The sequence below is a fragment of the Catharus ustulatus genome, chromosome 3 (assembly GCF_009819885.2).
Source record: "Catharus ustulatus isolate bCatUst1 chromosome 3, bCatUst1.pri.v2, whole genome shotgun sequence".
NCBI classification, from domain to species: domain Eukaryota; kingdom Metazoa; phylum Chordata; class Aves; order Passeriformes; family Turdidae; genus Catharus; species Catharus ustulatus.
This window is the reverse complement of record NC_046223.1, coordinates 37,843,177-37,869,927: the sequence shown is the minus strand read 5'-3', so window position 1 is coordinate 37,869,927 and position 26,751 is coordinate 37,843,177. Positions and strand designations below refer to the sequence as shown.

General features: G+C 37.4%; 1 protein-coding gene across 5 annotated transcripts in view; it reads right to left on the bottom strand.

Moving 5' to 3' along the window:
* Positions 1-26,751, bottom strand: part of BIRC6 (baculoviral IAP repeat containing 6) — a 179,546-nt gene that overhangs the window by 122,601 nt on the left and 30,194 nt on the right. For 3 of the 5 annotated variants that reach the window (XM_033056380.2, XM_033056376.2, XM_033056377.2), the window contains exons 11-22: positions 21,862-22,011; positions 17,473-17,698; positions 13,022-13,182; positions 10,077-10,208; positions 8,696-8,827; positions 8,276-8,454; positions 7,704-7,834; positions 6,722-6,883; positions 6,484-6,615; positions 6,115-6,212; positions 4,768-4,915; positions 504-637 (exon numbers count right to left, since the gene is read on the bottom strand). In XM_033056380.2, coding sequence (XP_032912271.1) covers positions 504-637; positions 4,768-4,915; positions 6,115-6,212; positions 6,484-6,615; positions 6,722-6,883; positions 7,704-7,834; positions 8,276-8,454; positions 8,696-8,827; positions 10,077-10,208; positions 13,022-13,182; positions 17,473-17,698; positions 21,862-22,011 — 1,785 coding nt within the window. The remainder of the gene's footprint in view (positions 1-503; positions 638-4,767; positions 4,916-6,114; positions 6,213-6,483; positions 6,616-6,721; positions 6,884-7,703; positions 7,835-8,275; positions 8,455-8,695; positions 8,828-10,076; positions 10,209-13,021; positions 13,183-17,472; positions 17,699-21,861; positions 22,012-26,751) is intronic. The other 2 variants (XM_033056378.2, XM_033056379.2) reach the window with 1 other exon arrangement.

The following is a 26,751-nucleotide window of genomic DNA, read 5'->3' as shown; positions in this document are numbered from 1 at the left end:
TCACTTATGAATTAACCTGAGAAGATAGACACAAATATGCTTTTAAGGTGTTTTACCTCCTCTAAAACAGAAAAACCATCTCATTAAACCTTTATATTTAAGTAGAGGAATACCATATGGCAGCTCCCCAATTTCATAAAAATCCATTTAGGTTTTTCTGCCTATGTGAGTGTTGCTAGCCTAAAGGAATAACACCACACCTCAAGAAGTTACTTGAAAGAGGTGACAGATGATTCCTAGATGACTGACCCAGGGAATGAGAGTAGCCATTCTGTCTAATCTATATCCTGAGATATTCTACAGGATGAGAAAATAACAGATTCCAGAAAGAGGCTTTTTCTTGTTGCCCTAAGGCCACAGGAAATGTAATAGATACCATAAGCAAGAGAATACCTTGGACTTCAGCTTGGCTGGAAAGTATAAAACACATCTTCACAAAAAGAAAACAGTGTAATAGAGATTTACCAATTCTACCATAATCAATCACTGCTAAACATACAAACCTGATAGAACATCAGACAAATCAATTTCATCTGACTGTACTCCAATACTGCTGTTGTATACATTTTTACAAGAAGAGCCACATATTTCCAAGTCAAACAGAACTGGATCAAAAGGTGAACTGTATAATCCATATCTGTAAATAAGATAAACAGCACCATTCACACAATAAGAACTCATATAAAATTATTTACAGTAAAAAACCAAGTATTTTAGTATCAGGATATATTATATTCTAAACTATTCTGTTCATTCATTTGACATATCTTAGAAATTATCACTTGCTTATATTTCATTAAAATAACTTATTCAATGGCATTTTCAAACAGCTTATAATGTTAAGTAACTCACTCTTCCTTACTGAAAAGTTTTTAAGATGTAATACTGTCCTGGAAACATGACACACAATCACACTAGACATGAAAAACAGAACTACGAGCCTTAGACACTGAGCCATGGCAAGACACACTCCTGCACATGGTAAATGAGACATTAGTCTGAAATTAATAAAAACACAGTACTGTTTCAAAACAGCAAAAGAAATTCCACCTCAGTTTGTTCTTCCAGTTGAAGTAAGACTTAAAAAGTAAATGCTGCTAGGCATACCAATCAAGGCTTGTGATAAATATCTCAACATTTACTCTGGCAGTGCTGGAGGGGAAAAAATAGCACCATCATTCAAAGCGGTCCCAAATCAATTAGGGTTTTATAAGCCAAGAAAAAGGAAACTCCAAAGTAGTATCAAAATCAGTGGTGTTTTTGGTTCATTTGTGGTTTTGTTTTTGTTTGGAAGTGGTTTTTTTTGTTTTGGGTTTTTTTTCAGTGTTTACCAATACCTATTATAAGCAACTGAAAAGAGGGAAAAAATGGAAATCAGGTCAAATTACTAAGCCACAGTAGAAAGAAAGAATGCATCTCTGTAGGTGCAAAGTGAGAAATATAACACTCTGCACTTTGGCAAGAGACAGAAGAAATCTGAAATATTTCCACAAACACACTAGCAAGGGTAGTAAGTTCTTCCAATCCCTTTCCCCTTTGCCTCTGAGCAGTTTCTCCTTTCTTTACCAGATGAGGTAAAAACCTCTAACCTGCTGAGAAGGCTAGAAGGTTAAATGTCTTTTTTGATCAAGTAATTACAAAAGTGTATATATCTACATGAACACAACAAGGTAAAAACAGATTCTAGACTTCTCTGATTGTTAAAATGCTTCCACATTAGCTGGGCTCAGTGTTTTGACCACACAATACTATGACTGCAATTATCACAAAATGATGAACAATCTTACAGAAGGGTAGATCATCCGAGAATTAGATCAACCCATTTAAACATTACATTTCCCAACCAAGTTACTTACAAAGCAGCAAATTTAAAATAACTTTTTACTCAGAACAACACAGGATAGATTGGTTTTCTTTATAAGCATGCATTAGACAGGACCAGTGCATACTGCACATCTGAAAAAACTGATGTGTTTGCTGCCTGACCCTTTTTTTTGCCAACCAAGAAAACATGCTCCTGTAAAGTGGGTACTAAAACACAGAAAAATGCTATGACACAATTCAGTGTGGTACCTTCACAGCCAGCTTTAGACATCAGATTTAAACATTCAATAAATCAGGTCAGTTCAACACTAACACTGATTACTTACATGTTTGAAATAATATTAAGTAAGCAGGTGATAAAATGTCAAAATTTTGCAAGACCATTGTAGAATCAGAATTTGAACATACTGCAGAGGGTTTAATTTATTCTGTCCAACCCAGATTTATTTCAGCAAGCATAGTGCCTTTTACCTGTTCTTCAGCAGGAATTATCAGGTTCACAGTTTTACGCTTCACTAGCAATCCCTTTCACAAAAAGGATGTAGAAGGTACATCAACAAAAAAACAAAGACCAAATCAAGAACATCACATAAAAACTCATCAATCACCTTATTCATCTGTGCAATAATAAACATAAACTATCAGAGTTCTCAACTGGAATAATGTGTAAAATTTGTGTATCAAATTATGAGGAAGACAAGGACCAAAGAAGTTGAAGGAAATGCTTTAAGAATGACTACAGATCTGGAGAATATAATGCAGATACAAATACACTCCAGACATCCAGAATTTGTTTAGAATGGAAGAATCTGCTCTCCAGTGCCAGTGTGTGGAGGACACAAGCACAAAAAGGCTTTAATTGCAGCAGGAGAGCTTTCAGATTAGATGAGAGCAGGAGACATTTTATGTGTGAATGATAACAATAATTAAACCATGTAACCCCTTATAATATTTAGAATAATTTAATTCCATGACTACATGAATCTGGTACTTTCAAGAACAGGCTGGAGAAATTTTTTCAAATTTGCTAGAGACAAAACCAACCTGGTTGTTTGTAAGACAGCCAAAAATCCTATCTAAAATCCCTTTTTTGTTGTTTTATGAACTACATATCACGTAACACACCCTAACTGGCCTTATCCTTGCAAGTTTTACTTGATTTATTGCAACACATGATAGTAAAATGAGTATTACTCTCCCATGAATGTGCAGATCCATTAATTAGACATCTGCTTTTAGCTGATTACCAGATATTAGGCTATTGCACCTGGGACCAATGATGAAGAGAAAAAGCACAACAGTATAAACCCTGCAACACAAATGTATACAAAAAAGAACACAATTTGAGGAAAGGAAAGGGAAAAAGGGGAAAGCTATGGTTGCCTACTAATTTCTCTTTCAAAAGAAAAAAAACCAAACACAAAAACCAAAACCCAAAAACTACAGTATTCTCTCAATCCATAGACACATGAAAGAAAGGCCCACAAAATTTGCTTGAACTAGTAAACAAAATCAAGCAATAGTCAATCCTTGCTGGGAGAGCTATTGTAATCAAATAAGGGATTTGCTGCTACTCTTAAACTACCTACAGGGTTATGGAGTTAAAAGAGAAAGCAAATGTAGTTTCAAGAAGCAAATCAGTAAAACACAATCTAGAAACATTCAGAAAATCTAAACTTGAAGGACACCAACAACAGGCTCGTTTCAGAAATCTTCCCTTGCCTTCCCTATGCAGACAGTTGTGTTCATCACAAGGCGATCTGAAATGTCACATGTACCAAATTCTAAAGTGGGCAACTGGAAAGGAAGAAAACCTTCTATTTTACATGTGCTGTTCAAAGGAAGTACTTGGAAGCAATTTATATGAGGGAACAACTCAACTCCCACAGAAAGGTGCCATTCTCATGTCAAGTGTAATTTTCATATTTTTCTCCTCCATTTGGTTCAAGTCAGTTTATTTTTCAAAATTCTCAGTTTTTCCAGATACCATTTCTATGGTTGGGGTAGGTCTTCAAACCAACCCTAACAACTACAGATGGTGAAACAAATTAACAACTAAGTAGAGGAATGCAGAAGACAGGAGGATAAAGATCCAAGTGTAACACCTGAGACTATGTTTTCATGATATATTTTGGAATTACAGTTCTTTAAAAAAACCCACGAAAATCAACAGATACCCTCCCTCCTCTACACCCTCCCTTACTACATTTTCTATTACATTTTCAATTTTATCTGAAAATTCTGAACTAATCTCCACCTAATCTTTTCTACCTTGATCTTGCTTGACGTTGAGGAAAACGCTTGCACCCAAACCACAACTGCAAGAGATGTCAAACAGCAGCATTTTTCCTTCACCATAATGCAGCTTTGGAAACTGCAACACAACTGAACCATCAGAAATTTCCTTTTTGTATCACATAAATCCAAAGTTATATGGCCAATCAGTTCAATAGGTAAAAGATAAATTATACTGATACAAAATTTAAAAGAACCTGCATTCCCAGCAAATTACTCCAGGTCTTTACACCTAGAATGCGGTCTTTGGAAGAAATACATTACATGTATGCTCAACCTACTGAAAGACTATAGTTTTGTGAAGCACTGTGCCAAACTGAAACTATTCAGTATACTTAATTTCTTCCAAGAGTCAAAATGGAACATGATTTGTGAGTCCTTACACTAAAAATCATAAATACTAACTTCAGGATTGGACAGACTTCAAACAACACATACACATTTGCTGATGTAAAATGTGAGATAGCAATTAAATTCAACTTTAATTTCACACAAGTTAAAGCTCTTTTCCAGAACTTTAGCAAATTAATCCTTGCTCAAACAAATACAGCAAAGTAACACACAGCCTTTTTCAGAGCACCAAAGGATGGCATTAGACAGGTCTTAGGTTTGTTTTATTAAGTTTACAACAACCACATTTCTTAGTACCTTGTTTGAAGCAACGCTTCCATCGGTGTTAGGCGATCCTGCAGCTGCCGAGACACTGCAGTCAGCAATGATGCACAAGCTGTACTGCATCCTGCCAAATCTTCATCTTTTACATAGTTCAGCAATACAAAATACCAGTACACAGATCCTGCAATTAAAAAAAAAATATTTCAGGTGAAACAGAATATACATTTTTCACTGAGAATGCATACTTTGAAGGATAATCAATCAAAGTGGTAATTATCTAACGGTTACTGAATACAGACTAGGAGATATTCTACCCCTTCCCCTTTCTTGAGAGACTTCAATTAATAATTATTCTACAATCATAAGTTTCCACAAGTACTTCCTACTCTCTTATCAAGTAACACATAATTGAAGGAAAAAGAGACAAGAGACAGCTTTGCACACTTCTTTCATTGCTCCTGCTCACAACAAAAGGTTCATGATACATTTAAGGTGCTTTGCTAGGGGGTCCAATCCCACCAAAGCCAAGCCATACTCCAGAGACAACTCTTTTCCTCCTTGCATCCTGTGGTTCTGCTTGCTGTCTTCTTAACCTGTATTTGCTGGAGTCACTGCTTCCATACAAATCAGTTCTGGGAGCACAGCACAGTGGTTCTGTACAGAAACACAAATCTCAGCTTCCTCCTTCTCCTTCCCTCCCTGTGTATTCCATACCCTCTGTAGCACTGCATTAAGTATTTTGACCTGGGTGATAGTACAACAAGACTTTTGGAATGCAAACTAATTTGTCTGCAAGACCCAGTGGTGATGCCAAGCTAGAAACAATTAAACAATGTCCTAGTGTGAAAAGTAGCCCTTGCCACCTAAAATACAAGGGTGAAGTCATCTTCCCATTCCATCTGGCCCTCCAGATGCTTCAACAAGGTACTAAGAGACCGTTACACCGCAACATAGATAAGGAAAAAATTTAATTTGGTTAAAATCTCCTTGTAGTGCAGAAGAATCAGAAGTGGACTGCAAGTTAGTTGGACATTATTTTGATAGTCAAGTTTTCTGGCTACCTCCTAATTATAAAAACATAACAGATCACTCTGGTTGTCACTTATGTTAACAGAATCTGTTGTTGCTAAACACCTTTCTGAATTCTTAGAAAACTTACTTCAGCTCTTCCAAAAGTGTCAGCCTTCACGCACTGATTTAAGCAAGCTTATTTGCTTAAAATTCCACTAACTGCAAATGTATACTTCATGACCAGACCACTCCAAGGAGCATTTTGTACTAATTGAACAATTACCTCATTCTAATTTCACAAGAGTCCAACACAACTCAACAAGCAACAAAAGTACCATGTACGTTTATGACCAAACACTGCATACGTACCACCTGTGGCAGCAGCAGGCAAAAGAGGCATATTGTCGAGTAAAGCTTTTAGAAGAACTGATCCAAACCCTTGCTGACTTGGGTCACATCTTCCATTGCTACAAAAAAAACAGACACTTTGACATTTAAGGAAGTAAGAATGAGGATTAAGTCTTCTCCAGAAGAAGCAGCTGAAAGACTGATGTTCTTTGCAGTCATACCCTAAATATCTATTTCCTGGACAGAACATCTACCAGATTTTGTTGCTTTATGAATTCAATGTCAAACAGTAACAAACACAGTGTTCAGTTTAGAATGTATGCAAATCCCCCAAATACACGTAAAACAGAAATAAATAAAAATAAATATATGCAAATAATTAGCACTGACCTGATGCATAGTGCAAGAAATCGTGCACATTTGTGAGCTATGCTCCGTCCAGCTTCAAAGAAGCAAACACGTATAATATCAGAGACACATTTCCGTGTTTTAGAAAGCAAACTGTCATTTCCCTCCTTTGAGCTGTGAAAACAAGTTGCAGACTTTAGAGAATTATCTAAAACTATTATTTTAACCAAACTGATACTGAGAAATAGCCATGATAATTTGAACATAATTCCTCCCTTACCTGCCAGGGCCATTTGAATACACTCCAGCCAGCCAACAAAGTGTGTCGAGTACAAGACTCTGAGCATGTTCTGTAGTCAGACCATCCTCTGTCTTCTTGCAAAGAGTGGTGAGTAGCTTCTCATGGAACTCTGAAAACTGTAACATGGCACATCGTTGAACTCTAGAGAGGAAGGGAAGAAAACACAGAATTATCCAATATGGCCATTCTCCAGCTTTCTCTCCTGTCACAGGAGCAGCAAAAAAGACAATCCTAACAGAAGTAAAAGCAGTACACAAGCATATGCAATACTTTCTGTGCACACATTCCCAATCATCCTATTCACAGAACATCCTACATTACAATATGTCTCATAAGCTTCTATATAGTTTTCTCCCCCTTATTAACTTGTCTAGCAACTTCTAAACCTAAACAAACTTTCACCATCTAGAGAGCTCTTATCAACTGTTTGCACATAGCTCTTTGCAGCCTCGTTGACCTCTTTATGCCTGTTACAGTCAGTGCCACCACTGCGGGATGGCAGCTGGTAATACATTTCAAACACTGTATTACCTGCATCTAGGTCTGAAGTACCAAACCAAAGACTTTAACCACTTCTTTGTTAGCTAAATTTGATTCTAAACTTTCTGACAAATTATAAAATTTCTGCTGTAAGAAACAAGGCAATCTCGAAACAGGAAAGGAACATGCTTCCTCTAAAAGATTTATCTGTTTTACCAAGAAAACTTATTTACATTTGCCTTCTGAAGTCAGGCAAAAAAAAACTACTCAAGATATAATTTCATGCATGGTGTTATTCTACCACAACTTTCACAGCCTAGTACCCTCTTACTTGCAATTTACAAGATTTTCCGTACAAAATAAGCTTATGAAATGACAACTTGAAACAGTATGTTGACCTGAGCTATTTCAAGAACCAAGTTTTTTATTAGAAGTGTAACTAAAGCTAATATTTCTCCAGAATTAAAAAACACTTACTAACCTTTCCTTTGAAATTGAAGTTTTTTTAAATCTTCGAATTGTTACAGAGACTTCTTGAAGTAAATCACAGCCTCGCAGATTATCCGATTTTCTTGAAGAAGTAGTGGCTTCAATTTTGCTAGATGGCTTTTCCTTATATTATTGGAAAAAATAACATTCATAAATCACACTGGTTCTGATTATGTTTATATCTTGTTCAGTGAAAGGCAAGCAGTTTGCTAAAATCTATCAGCTTAAGCATTGTACCAAAATAAGCTACTTTTATTCACTAATTGCTTTAATATAAAACAATACACACACACACATCTTCACAGAAGGGTAAGACCTATCAACGACTGAAAAAACTCAAGGAAACAAAAGTTTCAAAAATAAGTGTTCAGAATGTGCAAGTGGCAGAACAGACCTTTTCAATTAAATCTGCACAAAAGAAACAACTTAGAAATGTTGAACTCTAATTCTTTAGAAAACAGTTTTTAATGGATCTTAATTCTGCTAACAGCTGTTTCATTTTCAGATGACATGAACATACCAAATCTACAACTAACACAAGAATCTTCCTTGGCTATTCATTACCTTGCCTGCTGCAACTTTTGCCAACAATGAAGCAAGTGAATGGCCCTTGTTTGTCTGAGGTTTTAGAGGAGGTATTCTAACCACTGGTCTAATGCCACCATTGCAGATTTCTTCTGTTCCTCTGTCATTCACTGCTTTGACATGAATTAAAAATGAACGATACTTGCCACCAGCCATGCCTAAAAATGAAGCAGAAAAAGGGGGGACAATTTGCACTGTTTAAACAGTTTGCAAGTTGTAAACAGAGCAGATCAACCATGTTAATTACAGTGGTTTATTTGAAACAGCAACTCACTATGGTGTTATACAGCAAAATTTGTCGATGTAAAAATAAATAACAAAACTATGTCTGGCTAGAGAAGTATGAGTTGCACTTCAGTCACACAGGCTTTACGCAAATAGCAAAATAAACTGGTTTACCTTTAACAAGCTTTGGACTTGTTAGTGTCAACATTCCAGCATGTCCTGATAGATCAAGTCCAGTAGCCAGCCATACTGGACCACAAAGTATATCTTCCTTGTGCTCCTCCAGAAATGGACACAATCTAAGACCTTACAAAAACATGAGTAATGTGGACCTGAATTAGCCATAATTAAGTCACAAAATCTGATCATTTCCATGGATTAAAAATGCACCATGTCAAACTGATTACTAAATACATATAACTGTACATAAAAATTACTTGAAGTTCACTTTTAGATATTTTCCAGTGAAATCAATTAAGATAAATGACAGTTTTAAAACCATTTTCAGTTGCATGATATGGATTAATATACATGTTGACTGTCTTATAAAAGCCACAAAATGTACAACTGATGGGATAAAGAACCAGTATATACAGAGTCACAATCCTTACTGGGTCATTATTGAAGCAGGAAAACACTGTTTAAAAAGAAAACAAAACAAATAATATATTTAAAACAAGGATGGCTTTGTTTCTACTATGGGATATACAAGTTATTGAAATAATCTTCACTCATCTGCTGCTCCTTTCTCAGCATGAAAAACACATTCTTTCAGCACTTTTATCACCCCTTTAATCCATCCCCTCATCCTTTGTAACACCTCCTTTCTTGGAGTCACAGAATCATAGAATGGTTTGGGTTGGAAAGGACCTTGACAGTCATGCTCTAGATAAGCCTGATTCCATGAGAGAAAAGAAGGTGTAAAGTAAGACTGTCAAAAGGACCAAGAAAAACCACTGCTCAAGAACTGAGTCCCTCCAACTGTCAAGTTTTAGTCTTCTGCTCTCTTCACTCAGACCCACTCACTGCCTTTCACAGTCTAAGACATTTTGAAGAATGCTAGAAGAGTGCTAGTTAACAGAAAAGTTACAAAAACAGGCACAGTCAGTGTGATGTGGCCTAGTAATGAACTCTTTACATTGTGTTTCTTATTAATTTCATTTACTAAAGCAATCTCTGTAAGAGCCAGGTATGCAAAGAAAAATTATATAAAAATTAGTCGAAGAAACAAAAAAAATACTGCTGAAACAGGCTAGCAATTTAAGTTATAAAGGTTCCATATTAATCTACTTGATTTCTAAATACAAATAAACATTTATCTATTTGTAAGCACCAAACCTCTCTACTAGTTTGGAACATTTCCGGTGTGTTTGTGTTAAACTTTCAACTGATAGAGCAAACAGACCAGAGAGAAAAATAATTTTGAAGACAACTGAGAAATTAGTCTATTTTAATGTCTGAGAAAATTTTGCAGAGTATTTCAAATTTATCATTGAAAGAAAAAAAAAGCAAGGTCCTATTTTAACTGAAGTATAACAAGATCAATAAAACTTACATTGTGGTTCCTCTACATCCATATACTGCATTTCTTCACTGAATTCCACCAGTCCTGGTTTTCCATTTCTCTCCACTTCAATATTATGAGCTGGAGATAAAGGAAATGTGATCTGTCTATCTACTGCTGCTTCTGGAAATAAAATATTAGCATGATTTCAAACACTTTTCAAGGCTTAGGAAAAACAGAAGTGGTAATTTTCACAGCAACATTAGCAACTTTCTGCCCACAGTAATATTCCTAATACAAACCCACAAGTATAAAAAGACATGTTTTTCATATGGATTGAAGTTGTAGCAAATAGTTTAAAAAAGAGTATTTCTGAATGACCTGTAAAGAGCCTGTTTTAACACTCCCCAAATTATTTTCTCCTAATAATCAACTGCAGATTACTCCTAAGCAATCACATTCCAGTACTGAAAGTCTGATAATTTAAACTTAAAATAACTGGATTGCTCCTGCTGAACATCAAACATTATTTTTTGGTAATACTTAAACACAGCCCTTTTTCCAATTAAATGGATCAAATGAATTATAGATGAAGAGGACATGTAAGCAAATTAACAAGAAGCATATACAGTGAATTAACTGCCAGACCAAAACCATTAGTTCCCAACCGGAAGAATTATGCCTCTGGCCTTCCCATTACTACACACTACATATTTAACTGTTTCCAGGCCTCCTGTCATACAAAAAAAATGACTGAATAAACTCTGCCCTGCACATCTTCTCGACATCTCATTATCTTAAAATTATAGTTCCTTTCTCTTCCCATGGATGGAGAGAAGTTGGGGGAGAGTTAATTGAATTTCAGTCTGAGGTTTTATACATTTCTAAGAGCCATCAAAAATGTTGAATATTACTTCTCCCTAAAACTTGAACATTTTGGCTAAGATCTATCACAGATATAAATTGTCTACCTTTGTCTTCCCTTATAATGAAATCATTAATGTCCTATTATTTTATTCAATAGTGCATAGAAAAAAGGTAAATGTCACTGAAGTCCTCTTCCAAAACTCAAGAAACTGAAAAAGGGAAGGAAACAACTGCAATGCAGCTACACTTGGAGAAGATATTGGTTAGCTGTGGATCTCCAATCCTACTGAATAAAACAGAAAAAAAGACTTTTCCAATGCTGCCTTGCAGGTGTTCTCACATTCCCCAGTCCCTTCCAGACTGAATGACCCCCTCCCCCCCTTCAGTGCCTTTTCTACCTTGTAACAGAAAAAGCAAATTCCAGTATATTGCATGTAAGGAAATGAAATGTCATTTTCTGGAAGAGCTCTGTCATGTCTTCTGATCAGTATGCTCTGCTGAAAAGCATTCACAGACAGCTCTGGCAATTTAGTTCACACCTAAATCAAATGTCTCCAAGGAATTAACAACTCATGCAACTGTTTGCTCAGAAGTGTTTAAAATTGAAGCACTAAGGAAAAGAGTGTAGCTTTTCTTCTATTGTTTTGTTCCATAGGTGAAGATTTTTCGATTAATTCTGACATTTAGATCTGCAAATGGACTGAAATCATGCTGAAAACAAAGCAGGTTCCATTCAGGAGAGAAACACTGACAATCTGTTCTGGTTTTTTCTTTGATAGAACAAATTTCCTCTGCATGTTAAAATTAAGGTTTTACAGAAAGGACTAAAAAATGAAGAAACTGAAAGAACACCTGTTGACTGCTGTCCTGCAGCCACAGCAAGCACTTCTGTTAAATCTAAACCATCTTGAACCCTAAAAGAATAGACTTCTCTCAAATAATATTACTATGCTAAAGTATTTTATTCTTGGGTAACAGTCAGTTCACAGTATTTAAGGGAGCATCTCCAGTACACGTTTTTTGTCGTTAAACACTGGGGGATGCTACAGAGTGAAGTTTTATGAAAACATGCTAATGATCTTTGAAATGCCTATATTCCTTTTTGGAATTTACAGCTGTTACTCTTGTGTTTAAGTGGGATGGTGTTACTTAGCAATTAAAAAAAATAGGAAAAGAGGGAAAAAATGGTTTTTATGATCCTGCTTGCTGTTCTCCTCAACAGATTTTATATCCAGCAAGCAATTTAATAATGTCTGACAGGAAGATTTCTCTGAAATAGCCAGTTCCCAGAAGCTTTTGAAAAAGAGGTGGCAGATAAAGATAAGCAATTAATGCCTCAATACAAGGAGGTGCAGCATGGAATACCTTCCACTCCTAGCAGACAAGGCAGTAGGACATGAAACAAATGCTCTCACCACAGGAAAAACCCAATGGAGGCACTTCCACATCAAAGAACTGACTTTTCAATTTATGCTATCACCTCCTCACAGGTTCCCCAAGAACGAGTAAGATGCAGAGTCCAGTTATGAGGTTTCCCAAGGCAAGAGCATTCCTAATTTTGGTCTACTCTGTCAATGCTGCAAGGAATAAAAGGTGAAATCATACTGCAGCTTTCACGTAGCTTAGTTAATGAGACAAATGATGAGAGAATTCCCTAGGAAGCCATGGAATTTTTTACTTCCATCATGAAAAGTCTTTCTATTTTCTCACTGGCAAATAATATCCTTCTGTGACTTGGAATAATTTAGTATATTTTTTTTACGCTATTGAGACCTTAAAAGAGCATTATTTGTTTAATCAGTCAGTCTCTAGGATAATTTGCAATTGACAACTTATTTTTAATGACTGTAGGATTCATGCAGTACAAAATTATAATTGAGTTCAGTCTTTTTGAGCTATGTACTCTTATTTGTATAGATGTCAGGATGTTGAAACTGTTTACCCAGTTTGTCTCCTCAGTCTACATTCAAGCATGATAAATTAAAAGAGCTCACGATACTGAAAAACAGAATAAATCAGCAAAAGTAAAATACTTACACAATTTCAAGTACATTTTCTGATATACATGACAGAATAATGAGTTTCGGAAAAGAACTAATGTTTTGAAAGATAGCCTAGTTTTTTCTTACCATTGACTTTCCCTAAGCCTGGAGCTTTATTTTTCAGTAAAGTCACTTGAATCTGGGGAATGTTTGTGATGTTCGAATTCAAGACAAATTTGAAGTCCACATGTCCAACCATACAGGCTTTTGGTAGAACCAGTTCAAAGACATGCTCATCCCAGCTGTTGCTGTCAGGGAAAAAGAGGACAATGACCTAGTGCACAGAGAAAATTCCAATCATGCAGGCAGCATCCCACAGTCCATTCTGCATCTATGCACACTCTCTTTAACAAGAAAAAAAACTTATTTTGTGTTAGCTGACATCCACATGAAGTTTTGAAGTAGAAGTCTTTCAAATTTTAAAGCTTTCAACCTTACAAGATAACCACATGAATTTTGTGAAGATGTTAAAACGCCAGTTGATTGGTATGACAGGGAGCAAGAGTGTTCACATAAAAGCAGAGGTGGAAAGATTCCCTATTACCTTTATCACAGTGCTGTTTTCATATTACTATAAATACCAGTTACTTGTTTCTATGAAAAAAGAAAATAATAAAAAAACAAAACACAACAACAAAAGAAGATCTATCAATTATTGAAGTGCATGATAGCATGACCAGAAGTACCTACCTTGTAATCTGTTTTTTAAGTTGCCCTTATCCTTGTTTAACACTTACCAATGTCACTTTCCAGTGGTACAAAATCAACATACAGGAGACTCAAAATACTATTTTCAAACTATTTTTAAAGCACATTTGATAATTCATACAGGATGAAAAGTGTTTCTTACCAGGTGCACACTCAGAAACCTGTGCTGTGCAAAAGGGTGCAGCTTTCTAAGTCACATTTTTGTTTTGAAGACAAGTTTGGTTTACACTGAAAGCATAAACTTGAGACAAGTACCCCTCGATGATCCAATAGTTTCATGCACTGGAGTTTGCAAAAAATAGTTCAAACTGAAGAGCAATGAAAATAAAACTAGTTATGTCCCAACTGCCCTGTTTGTGTACATTTTTTAAACTAACTGAACTTCTTGATCTCCTTAATTTAGTAGTAAATAATTTTTAAAAATGTAACTTTTATATACTTATTTAGTTGCATAACTGAGAACACTAAGAAACTGAGTATGCTGCTGTAAATATTTTTGAGACATCTTTCTAACATCTAATTCACAAATAGGAATTTTACCTTAAATAGCATGCTATGCATTGAGTGTTGCGCAGAAAACCATTTTAAAGTAGATTAAGGAGTGGTGCAAATGTACTTATTTCTTTACAGTAATATCCCTGCCAGTCAGATCTCCTTCAAGCACATGTAATACAACTTAAAATAGATTTTAGGTAAAAGCAATTAAATGGCATGCCAGCTTTTCAGAGCAAGCAGCATAGAAAAGCAGAGATTTTGAGAGGAAAGATGAACAGAAGTAAAAGATGGACAGAAGAGAAAGTGTGGTTGTGATTCAAGAAGTAACAGTGAAGAATTTTCAGCTAACTCTACAAAGAGCATAAGTAGATAAAATATAATGAAAATTTATCCCACTGCTCAGGGGGGAAAAAAGCCCTAAATTCTCTGTTAGCAGCTGTAACACTAAATATTTAGAATCACTCATGCCTTTCCTTTAGCTTGGAGAAACACATAATCCAGTGCCAAACAGAGAGAGGTTTGGGGGTGGTTTTTCACGTCATGCAAAGCACGGACTAAATAAGACACTCAAGCCAGACCTCTGAAACACGATGTAATAATCTGCTCATGCAGTTTTAGCTAAAAGATCTGGTACAAACCCAGAAATGAATAACAAACCACTTTGTCTGCACCAGTCTTTTGTAGTCCATATGTTTCATACAATGCACACAGCAACAGTGATTTACAACAGTTATCTGTCTACCCCAGGAACCTATTTTTGACAGAATTGAGCAGCAGATGCTCAAGAGGCATGTATGGAATAAAGAATCTCCATGAATCTCTCAGTAATCCAGCAAAAAAGAGATCTTATTCTGCTGACAATAAACTTCACAATCTAACTCTGTGATTAGTTAAAGGACTCCCCTTTAAAGTTTTCTCTTAATAGTTTGCTTCAAGTACATCCTTTATTCATGTGCAGAGTTTCAAAGGAGCACACAAATTAATTTACTTCCTTATTGTTTTCTTGTATCTTAGCATATCTATCCTAAATATCTCTTTTCTCTGATAATGTAATGCAAAATCTTTTGGGGACTCTTCTCCCTTTGAAACCCTTCTAAATCTATAGTATCTTTCTAAAGAAGAATATACAATCCATACTGTGTTCTAAGCACCAATATACCATCATTCTCAACCACAAGACATTTTCCAACACACTTATTCATTCCTTTTCTAGAACATCTTACTTTCTGATCTTCCACTGCAACTGAACTTTGACCTGCAGAGCAATTTCCAGAGGTTAAACACTGGAAAGAAAATCAGTATCTAGCTCTTCCTTCTTTCATATATTTTCAAGTATGTCTCTGTAAAATGAATACATCCTACATAAATTTGAGATAAAGCCAGGAAACTCCGATGTCACTGTTTTATCCATGCACATTAGGAAATCATGTACCTCTTAAAAGAATTAATCTCATTTAACATTTCAGTTGCATTACACCTGGTAAAAAATACTGGTATTTAGATAATTCACAAGGTAAACCAGATTCTGTTTTGCTGGTTTTTTTGTTGTACAGTCTTCTTAAAATAACAACAAAGTAGGACTGCAATATAATGCCATTTTCTAAAATACAGTTACAGGATTATCTCTTTCTATTTGAGAAACAAAAGAATTACCATAGCAAATTGCATTACTCATCCATCTAACACTGTAATCCTACATCATGATAGGTATCAGTATGAGGCACTCAAAAAGGAGATGAAAGGAACCTCATATTAACAACCAGAAAAATAACCCAGAAATCAAAAAGTTTCTTCCCAGATAACTTTTCATTAAGAGCTAACATGGTTTTCAAGCTTAAGATTCTACCCTAAGAACAAAGGGAGTGTAATTTAATAATTTTGATCATGAGTCACATACTAGCTGTCAAAGACATCCAGTACTAAACCAAAACTTCTAAATTTTCCTCTTTACAATCCTGTTTTATTTAGCAGCAGGCATAATTCTTTTCCTCTAATGAAACAATATTCATAAGCTAATTTTCCACTTATCCTCTTCCAATTAACAGCTATTGCACTCACTGCTTGCTTCCTTGTAACTTCATATTGATAGCTTTTTTACTTCTCAGCTGAACACATGTGGATAATCAAGCGTTTTAACTGGAAGTTATTTTGCAAGGAACCACCTCCCTTCCACATGCATACAGCATATTTGACTTACACAATGTAATACCACAAGATAAATAAAGGCTTTAAAGCCTGCAATGCATTGCAAGTTTTCAACTGTAACTTATGCACATTTATTTAAAACAAGTCCAGCTCCTGGAAATACCTGCATCTATTATGTGTTTTCCCACCTGGAATGCTTCATTATCACATGCTGTCTTTCAGTTGTTTACATGACATGATTTTTTTGCCCCACACATGACCTCTAGCTTGCCTAGCGCCCTTTGGCCATTTCATTATTTTCACTCTACAGTTATTTCAAGTCTACATGACAAACCAAATGTTACACACCAGCGGAACAGCTGTGTAGCAGTCTGACCCAAAAGATCTGTAGTGTCTTATGCACACCCCTTAATAAAACAAAAAAACTTCTATCTATATTTTGTTTCTCCAAGCATTTTTCACAAAAAACTACGCAATGCTACTTCAGGCAGGTTTTAAGCAATCCTTCAAGGGGGCTGCAACACTGCTGTAGTCATATTTAGGAGTCCAGAGGAATTTCAAGTTCTCATGTCATGTGTAAAAAATGAAGTCCTGCTACAAATACCATTTTGGTACAGTTCATTTCAATTAAAATACTGCCTAAACTTTAGCACTACTAGGACTCTGAAGTAGCTTAAATGTCTCATATATAATAATTTAACTTGAATAGAGGTAAGACGAGATTCTACCTTCATATTTTAAAGTAAATTACAATATGATTTCAATTAGGACAACTAATAGTCACACTGACACCCACAGTTTGCATTTTCTGATTAAATAATGTACTAAAAATGTGTATATACCTAAGAAGGGTGAATCAGACTTTTACAGAAACTATCAAGAATATCTCTAATTCTGGCAAATATGTTTGTTTAATTCTGTAATGCAATGATGACATTTGGCAACTAAAAATCTACCAATTCAAAACCTGACTTTTCAATTTGTTTCAAGGTTTGCTAAAATGCCTCTGGTAACCTCACCAACACCTATAAGGCAAACTTCCAAATGGGGATTACCATCTTTGAAATCACATGTTCTTAAACCTGTACACTAGTTAAAAATAATTAAATTGCATGAAGTTTGTGGCTGTAAAGCTACACTAACTAGTTAAGCAAGGCACACAATTCCTCATGCCCTGTTCCCTTACGTACCTGTCCGTTTGTAGCTTCCAAGTCCGAGTGTGCTGAGCTGCATCCCCGTGGTGCTGCTGGTGGAGATGCTGAGGGTGCCGCCTTTGCTGCTGTTCCTGCTGGACTTCCACCCAACAGGGAGGGACAGTGGCTGAAAACCGTGGTGTCAAGGTCTCAAAACGGGTCAGTTCCACCAGGGATGTCAGTGTCTCAAGGGAGAATGGCTGGTCCACCAAAAGATCAACTCCTGAATAATTACAGTGCATACATTCACTACTACACAGATATTTTTTCCAGAACATCCCATTAAAAAATACTTCAAAATATATCAGAACTGCTATAGGTAAAATTAACTACAAGTCATTTGAAGGGTTTTTAGTTTAAAAATAATAATAATAAACTCCCTCCCCCTCCAAAAGCACCACCCTAAACAAAAAACTACAAAAACAACTACAAAAAACCCCAACACAAGCAACCAAACACCCCAGCCTTGAAGCCTGTATACTTTGGAATAATTTTTCTAAATGCTGAGAGTTCTGAGCATGTTGTCTGAGATTCAGCCAGAGCCATCAGGAGTAAGTAATTAGTCAGCTATACTTTGAAGATGTAAAGCTAATTAAACATTTTTATAAAAGCCCTAATGACTCATATTAAAAAAAAAGTATTTTATGAAAATAGAAATACAGAATTACTGCACATTTTTATCACTGTTTAAAAAATTACTTTGGCCCCTGACTAACAATATAGACTTGTTTTATGGTGGATTACTAGAATATTGTGGAAGGTTCTCAATTTACTTTAAATGAGGGGTAAGTGAAAAACAAAAATGCTTTATGTTAAGCACTTAAAAGACACTGGGCCTTGACAATTATTTTGCCTTCTTGTCTTTGTATTTAGGCCTTGTACTAATGAAACAAGGATATTAATTCAAGTGTTGAAAACTAAAAAATCCCTGGAGGTCAAATACCTAAAGGAGCCCCAAAGAAACCAAAAATTGATAATCAGATTTTCTCAGACATACAAAACCCCAAAACAAACCAAAACAGATAAAATCCAAACCAAAGCAAAAAAAACCCAAACGAAACCCAACCAACCAACGAACCTCAATCAATCAAACTTCAGGGAAAATAAGACATGCACAATGTATATTTTTTAGTATTTTGAGCATTTTCTCTTAAAAAATGTGTTAAGGAAAAGTTTTTACTTGTAAAGAAATCATGTTTTTCAAAAGGAGAAAGTCTGCTACCTGACTACTACTGTCACCACTTGGGGTGCGGACATAATAATACAGCAACACCATAAAAATACCATCCTTGCTGTGAAGCCTGAACCTAGAGAGCACCTTGAAAAACAATCCAGGTTGACTTTGAGGTGAGATGCTTGGATAGGTAATAAATTCACTCTCATTGCAACTATAATAATTTCTACTTTTCAATCTCAGAGGCAGTAAAATGCCAAAGAAATTAGAAATGCTTTAGAAATTGGATTTCAATAATACAGCAAAGACCTTCACTTTTTAAACTGCCAAATGTGAACCTCATTAGCTGGATGACACTGCAATGAGAACTGAGATCATTGCTCAAACTGTACAAGTCTATCTTAGAGCAGACTGGATTTTTCTGCTTCATTCTCCTTCCTGCTCCAACAGAAACAAATCCAAATTCAGAGTACAGTAATTTCACGAATACAAGCCGCACCAATTTGACCAAAATTTTGGTGGAAACCCGGAAGTGCGGCTAATATTCCGGGGCGGCTAATACATTAACAAAATTCTAAAAGCTGTCAACACGGAAGTGAGAGCCCGCGGCAGCCCCAAGCCAAGCTGGAGCCCGGCCGGCCCCGGCAGAGGTGGGAAAGCCTGGCAGAGGCGGGGCCAGCAGTGTGGGGGGCGGGCGGCAGAGCCTGAGCCAGCAGGGCGGGGCAGGGGGGCGGCAGAGCCGGGTCAGTAGGGCGGGGGAGCCTGGGAGAACTGGGGCTAGCAGTGCAGGGGAGCATGGCAGAAGCAGGAAGGCCGGCAGGTGGGGCTGCCTGGCAGCGGGGGAAGCCCAGCAGAATCGGGGCCAGCAGCATGGGGGAGCCCGGCGGTGCGGGGGCCTGCAGTGCTGGCCAGGGCGAGGAAACGCGGCGGCGGTGCAGACGGGAGGGGGCGGCTGGCGAGCCCGGCGGCGGCAGCCCGCCGGCAGGGCTAGGGAACGCGGCAGCGGGGCGGTGCTGACGGGAGAGGGGGGCCAGCGAGCCCGGCGGCGGTGGCAGTGGCTGGTCCGCCAGCAGGGCGACTACGTAAACAACGCAGCGGCGAGGCGGCCGGCATGCCTGCCAGCGGCGGCAGTGGCTGGTCCGCCGGCAGGGCGACTACGTAAACAGCGCAGTGGCGAGGCGGCCGGTATGCCTGCCAGCGGCGGCAGTGGCTGGTCCGCCGGCAGGGCGACTACGTAAACAACGCAGCGGCGAGGTGGCCGGCATGCCTGCCAGCGGCGGCAGTGGCTGGTCCGCCGGCAGGGCGAGTACGTAAACGCAGCGGCGAGGCGGTGCTGACGGGAGAGGGGGGCCAGTGAGCCCGGCGGCGGCTGCAGCACCACCCGGCCGGCCCCGTCAGCAACCATGAGCGGGCCGAGCCTTCCTGGCCCCGCCCCGAGCCAGTAAAGCCCTCTATGCCGCGATCCTGTTACTAATTGGCCAATTTGTGAAAGCTGCGCACGGATTCTCGCGACGAACGAAAGTGCGGCTAATATTCGGGGTGCGGCTTATCTATTGACAAAGACAGCAACATTGTCGAGGCACCGGAAGTGCGGCTTATAATCCGTGCGGCTTGTATTCGTGAAACTACTGTATTCAGAGCAAGCACATACATGTAATCAACACCTAAAACAAAAACGAAGGACTTAACTTTCCAGTGCTGTCAAGTACACCTGGCTTCTTTTAAAAATTACAAGACTTTTATCATATTCTAACAATGTGTTATAACAAAACAAAATTCTAACAGCAAACTTGAAAACAGGTTAGGAAAATTAATATCCTTTTTTAATTCACTTTGAAAAAAACATTATTTTAGATTACTTCACCATAAAAAAAACCCTCTGCTTCTTAAAAGGAGACAGTAATCTAAGATTACTATATGATTAACTTGTTTTCTCTTAAAACAATAAAATATAAAATGCATCCAAGTTGCAAATTCAGGTTAGAATATAAAATGCAAGAAATGCATTCTAGAAAGCAAACAATGGAGAATAATAAACACACAAATCCCACAATATAAAGGAAGAATAATATGAGTAGAAGCTTCTGCTTGTTGCAGGAGTTCATTTCCCCAAACAGAAACCTCTCTCTTGAGCTGTGTGTCTGTCTGAAAAACATGCTAAGACAGAAGTGGAAGAAAACACTTTTCCTGTTTTTTAATATGTAGGACCAAAAAAGAAGCAACACTGCTATTATAAATCAAAGGTTGATCACGATCCATACAAGTACTGACAATCTCAGTACTAAAGAGGTTTACATGGGGCTAACAATCATTCTCATATATGCTAAGAGTCCTGTATTATTGACTTTAGTATCCTCAAGAGTTCTGCAACCGCCATTCGGTTTCAACAATTCCCACACAGACCCTTCATTTCAGCACTGTCTTCTTATGACTATTAAGCTTCTCTCAGAGCTTTTAGTGACTCAGTTTGACGCCACAGCAAAATAGTACTCAGTTTATCTGATCATTACTGTGTACCTAACAACTCTTTGGAAACCATTACAGAACAAGATCAAACAATACTACAATGTCTAAATTACATGACTACTTAAAGGAGGACCTGCAGCTTGTGGACAACTTAAAGATACAGCTACTTTGAAGTCTATACATAAATAAATCAGTTTCTTATTCCAATAAGTCATATTCAAGGCTATACTGAATGCTGGATGGGGACAAGATTAAAAAAAAATTTTCCCTTTATAGTACTGGCAGAATTTAAACAGTAATGATCATCTCTTTGACTCATCAGGATAGTCAGAGTTACCAATGGTTTCTTTGGTGAAAAAGAAGAGCAGGAGAAATTCAGTCCTCAAAGCAACTGCTGTAATGCTGCTTACATATGAACTTACGAGAAAAAGCATCTCTTCCTTCTTTAAACTGACTCTTGAGGAGTAAAATCGGGTCACACAAATACAGTCTGCCACACTTAAAATCACACATAGAGACTGGAAAAAGTCAAAGTGTTTTCTTTTGGTTTTTTTTTAAATCAGGACCTGCTGAAGTGTTATGCTTGTACACACCCAGTGACAGACATACAAAAACTACAGAACTCTAACTTTGGGCAACAAAGATATTGTAAAGCAGCAAGGTATTAAATAATTGCAAGTCATGTTCAGATGCAACTTTCAAAAATGACAGAAGTATTTTGACGCATGTACACATGTGCAATTTACCTGTAATGCCTGGACTAGAAGGGTTGGATAAGGGCTTGGTGCCTTCTGATGACTGTTCTACACTTTTGGAAAGGGATCCATCTACAAGTATATCAGCTTCATCAATGTCATCACAGGTCCCTCCAATCTGAAGGAAATGAAGCTCTCCACCTAAAATCATCACAGACAACAAAAGAAAAAAGTTATGACAGGCATACAGCTGAATTCAACTCACAAGACAGGCTTGCATTTGAATTGCTATACAATTATGACAGTATTTATGCAGGACTTGAAATCAGTGAAATTGTACAGGAATACTTATTTTGCTTTTCTATTACTAATTTTTTTTCAGGACAAATGCAAACCAGAACTGCAGAAATACTAAAAAAAAATCCTAACCATTACGACACTTCCCGTAATCCAAAATATGTTTATAACAGAAAATATTCTACCATGTCAAGTGAAGGCCTACAATACCTCATCTGTACAAAAGGTATAAACTTCCTTTTAAAATTCAATACCTAAAAATTGAAAATTATACTAATTTCTCTGAATTCTCCTGACTACGGAGCTATCCACATTATTTCATCAAACCTAGAATTAAAACAGTGTTTGCCTGTCAACAGGCAAAAGAGCAAAGCCCAAAATTTTCAATGGACACAGTGTATTGATGGAAGTTTGAAACCATTCAAGGAGGTTGTGCATTATTCACCACTACAGATACACATAGATCAATTCGATCATTTACACAGAAGTCATAGAACCAAAGAGCACTAAGATCATCATCACTATCCTACCACTAACCCAGTCCTGCCAAATCCACCCCTAAACCATGTCCCTAAATGCCACGTTCGCACTATTTTAAATACCTCCAAGGAGAGTCACTCCACCACTGCCTTGAGCAGACTGTTTCAATGTTTGGCAACCCTTTTGGTGAAAACATTTTTCCTAATATCAAACCTCCCCTGGAGCAGCTTGAGGCCATTTCCTCTCATCCTGTCACTTATTTTGGAGAAGAGGCCAACCCACACCTCACTCCAGTCTTCTCTCAGGTAGTTGTCCAGAACGATAAGCTTATCCCCAAGCCTCCTTTTCTCCAGACTAATCAACCCCAGCTCCCCTCAGAGTTCTCCTTCAACTCCTGCTTTAAGTCACTGAGAAGGAATGTTTAACTTTACATAATGCTGGGGGGGGTGGGGAGGGTGAGAAGAGTTGTTACCAGTTACAGGAGCTACAAAAAGTCGAATCAGTAGGATTCAAATCAAGAGGTAAATCCAAGCACAGGCCTTACGTGATTTTTGTGAAAAATTACCAGACTGACCTTCACCATTTGACTAATGTTATGACAAACCCTGTTATACAAAATATTCAGGTAATCTGAAACAAAGAAACTTGACACTAAAAATGTAATAAAACCCCAAGATAAAAGTAGGTCTATGCCCTGTACTGTGAAGGATGAGAGTGAAACAGAGTGATAGAGAGGCACAGAGGGAACTCGCACAGTTTTTTTTTGGGTTTTTTCTGAGGTGTCACTAAGAAAGGCCTGACAACAAATGGCCTAATAAACTCAACTCTTTCATGAAGATAGAATAACAAATCGCTCAAATGACCAAAATGGTCAGAAAAACTCTAGGGACAGGATCAGTGCATTGTGCTGTGGGAAAATCCACTCCGGGTCTGCGTAATGTACAAAAGTAGTGTTCCTGGGATCTGAAGGGATGGGAGATCTTCATTATCTTTTGTTCTATCTTCTCAAGACAGCTATTCCATTAAGGCATTTCTTGGTGGGTCTTTGCTAACTGAGATCCACTAAGAAGCCTGTACCTCCCCTCTCTCAGCCTCAAACCACATATCCTTGGAGCAGAACAGTACATCCCAAGCAGACTTCAAGAATAAAGGGGAGAAACAGTTCTAGCAAGTAACACTTATGAGTTTTCTTGAAATTAAACGGCTCATAAATAAGCAATTTTCCTCAAACTTTGAAGAGAATTAGAGACACATTAGAAAACACAGACCTTGATAGCTTCATTTGGTAATAAGTCAAACCTTAGGTTGTACATCACTTTGTTGACTGCTCAGCAGCAAAAATGTCCTTACCATTTTTCCATACAAGAGAATAGTCATAATCTTTGCATTCCTGAAAGATTCCAGCACTTTTCCAAGAAAAAGTCTGAGCTAAACTTGAGATACCTCACTTCCTCTTATTCGTTTTTAAAAAGGTTCTGTAAAGAAGTTTACCATGAACTTCAGTTGTACAGTGTAAGCCTCTGCTTATGCACTTTTCCAAAATGCTCTAGTTGGTTGTGCCTCTGTATCACAAAGGAGGCATTTCCTCTCACAGAACATCCAAAGATGACTTTCTGATGATACATGCTACATTATTTGTTTTAATGATACTGTAGTTCCAATAGTCAAGCGTCTTCTTTTTTTTTTTTTGTTTTACTACTATTGTTTGCAGCACTAGGTTGAAAGAGTGACTTGTCTGGTGCTTTCTAATTCTAACCAGGGAGCAAACATCTCAAGTAGCAGTTTATCTGAAGGCTCCTGTGCTTGCATCACTTTGACAGAGGCAATAAATATTTCTGTTGCACTACCAAGAAGATATGAAAGCAGACACTGATTTACTCAGTTATCATGAGAGAGACAAATTGGTAACTAGCATCATTATACTTCCTTCAAAAAAACAGGTAACAAAACCAAAACACTCTTAATTTAATTCTGAACTGTCTTTAAAACCTGCAATTTGCATGGATTCAAGAACCTGGTGGGCAACACAAACAGAACACAAGAATCAAATAAATCACAGGCTTCCTTCCGGCAAAACAGTTCCTGGTCCCAGGAAAGCAGCACTGGAACAAGCTAGAGAGCATGCCAGAGACTAAGGCTGCCTGCAGTCAAAATCAATCTGGAGAGATGTTCCTGCACTCTAGAAGGAGTCTGGGAAGAGTGACACTATTGTCACTAGCAAATCACAACACAATGACATAGTTGAACACTATCCAATTAGTTAAAAGGAATTGGAAAACAAAACCATACCACAGGAAACTATGCACTAGTCAATTTATAGTCCCCTCCTTCTCTTGTCACTGGTTGGCTCTAAAAGTGCAAGTTCAGAAAAATGTCATCAATAAAGTTATCCCGAAACTTCACTTGGAGATACTCCAGTTTAAACTACTCTAGGAGATTTTAGCTGTAAAATTCTCCTTTGACTTTGAAAAAATAAAATGCAATTGCACAGGGACAAGTGAAAAGTTACCATGCCTAGAATGAAATAATTAAAAGCCCTGTTACAGGATGAAAAAAAATCAACCAGACAGCAGTTCTGTAAGAGAGGTTATTGTGAGTCAGATGATAAACCTCATTCAATTTCCTGTTCAAAAGTGCAAACATTCCACTATGTATACACACATGGTATGTATAGACTCCAGAGCTGCTTGAGGAATTCATCTGTAGTACTGGGCCTAGTTTTGCATCTCTCATCAAGAAACTTGTGACTGACTTGATCAGAGTTTTTGGGAGCAGAAAGTAAAGGTTGCTTTGTTTTCTTCTTTTCCAAGTTTGAAAGGATTGGAGACAGTAAGTTTGAGAAAGTAAATGGTTGAAGAAGGACAGCACCTAAAAAACCCCTCTGTCTTTCCTTTTTTGAAGAAATCTCTTTGTCATGTTCATAATGAATAGTACTACAGATATGACTCCAGTGACAAAGATGATAGTAGCTAAACACTAGTGAAAAAAACATCATCAAGGACAGAAAGCAACAGGAGAAATTTCATGAGCAGATTCTTAAATCTGTCTTGAAGATGTTTGAGAATGGTGATCGGTATTCTGTTTCTGAATGGGTAAGTATAATTGACCCTGACTTGAAGATGAGCTCTTAGCACCACTTCCAACATTAATTCTAATGTGGAAAAAAACTTGACCTCTCTCCAATCCTATTGGACTCCATTACCGAAAAAGGTAGAAAACTGAAAATATTGAATTGATTCCTGAACTTCAAATACACAGTACACAGAGCAGATAAAGCCTACTGACAAGAAAGATGTAAAGATATCCAAACTAAATCAGAAAAAAACTGCAGTGTGGTAAGTACACTACGTACAACTTAAGAGCAAGAAAGCTGCTATAAATGCAAGGTGCAAGATTTGGGGGAACCAATTCCCAAATGTATCCAAGTGTCAGCTAGTTCTGCCAGGCTTGTAGATAAGAAATAACAGCATAGGCAACTCACTCAGGGCATACCAAAATCCAGCCTGAAAGAACACTTTTTCGACAAGAGGGAGGGACTAAAAAACTCTTGTTATATTGTAGCACCTTTAAAATGTTATGTTACATTCAAAATTTCAGGTGAGTACAATCCATCAATAAGAAACTATATCTGATCCTCCTAAACACAAGATAACAGACTTGAAATATCAAAAGACCACCCTACAGTTGTATCCCTCTTCCAAAACAGTACCTGCTGCCTAGTTTCAGAATACAGAAATTACTTATTTTCTTATTATTTTGAATGACACAAGAGAAAACATCCGAATCCCAATATGAGAGCAGAAAAAGCACTACTAAGAGGGATATTAAATAAAAGTCACCTTGGCCAAGGGGAAGAGAAGAAAGCAGAATAGAGAGAGATTAAAGTTCACTATGTCTGCTTAATGGAACTGGAACCTAGAATATACTTGAACACTTTTCCCCAGAGGTCAAGCTCAGGTAATCCTTGCAGAAACAGGTAAGAACCTGAAGTTGACAACCAAGAGGTAACATTCTGAAGTGACTCACAAAGATGGATGACGTCAAATGTAGGTCTAAAACATCTTTCCATAAAACCACTCCAGATCTGAAGCACCATTCATACAGAGGTTTCATTTTCAGTCATATCTTAGAGACAGCTATGGAAAAATTTTATATAATCTACCC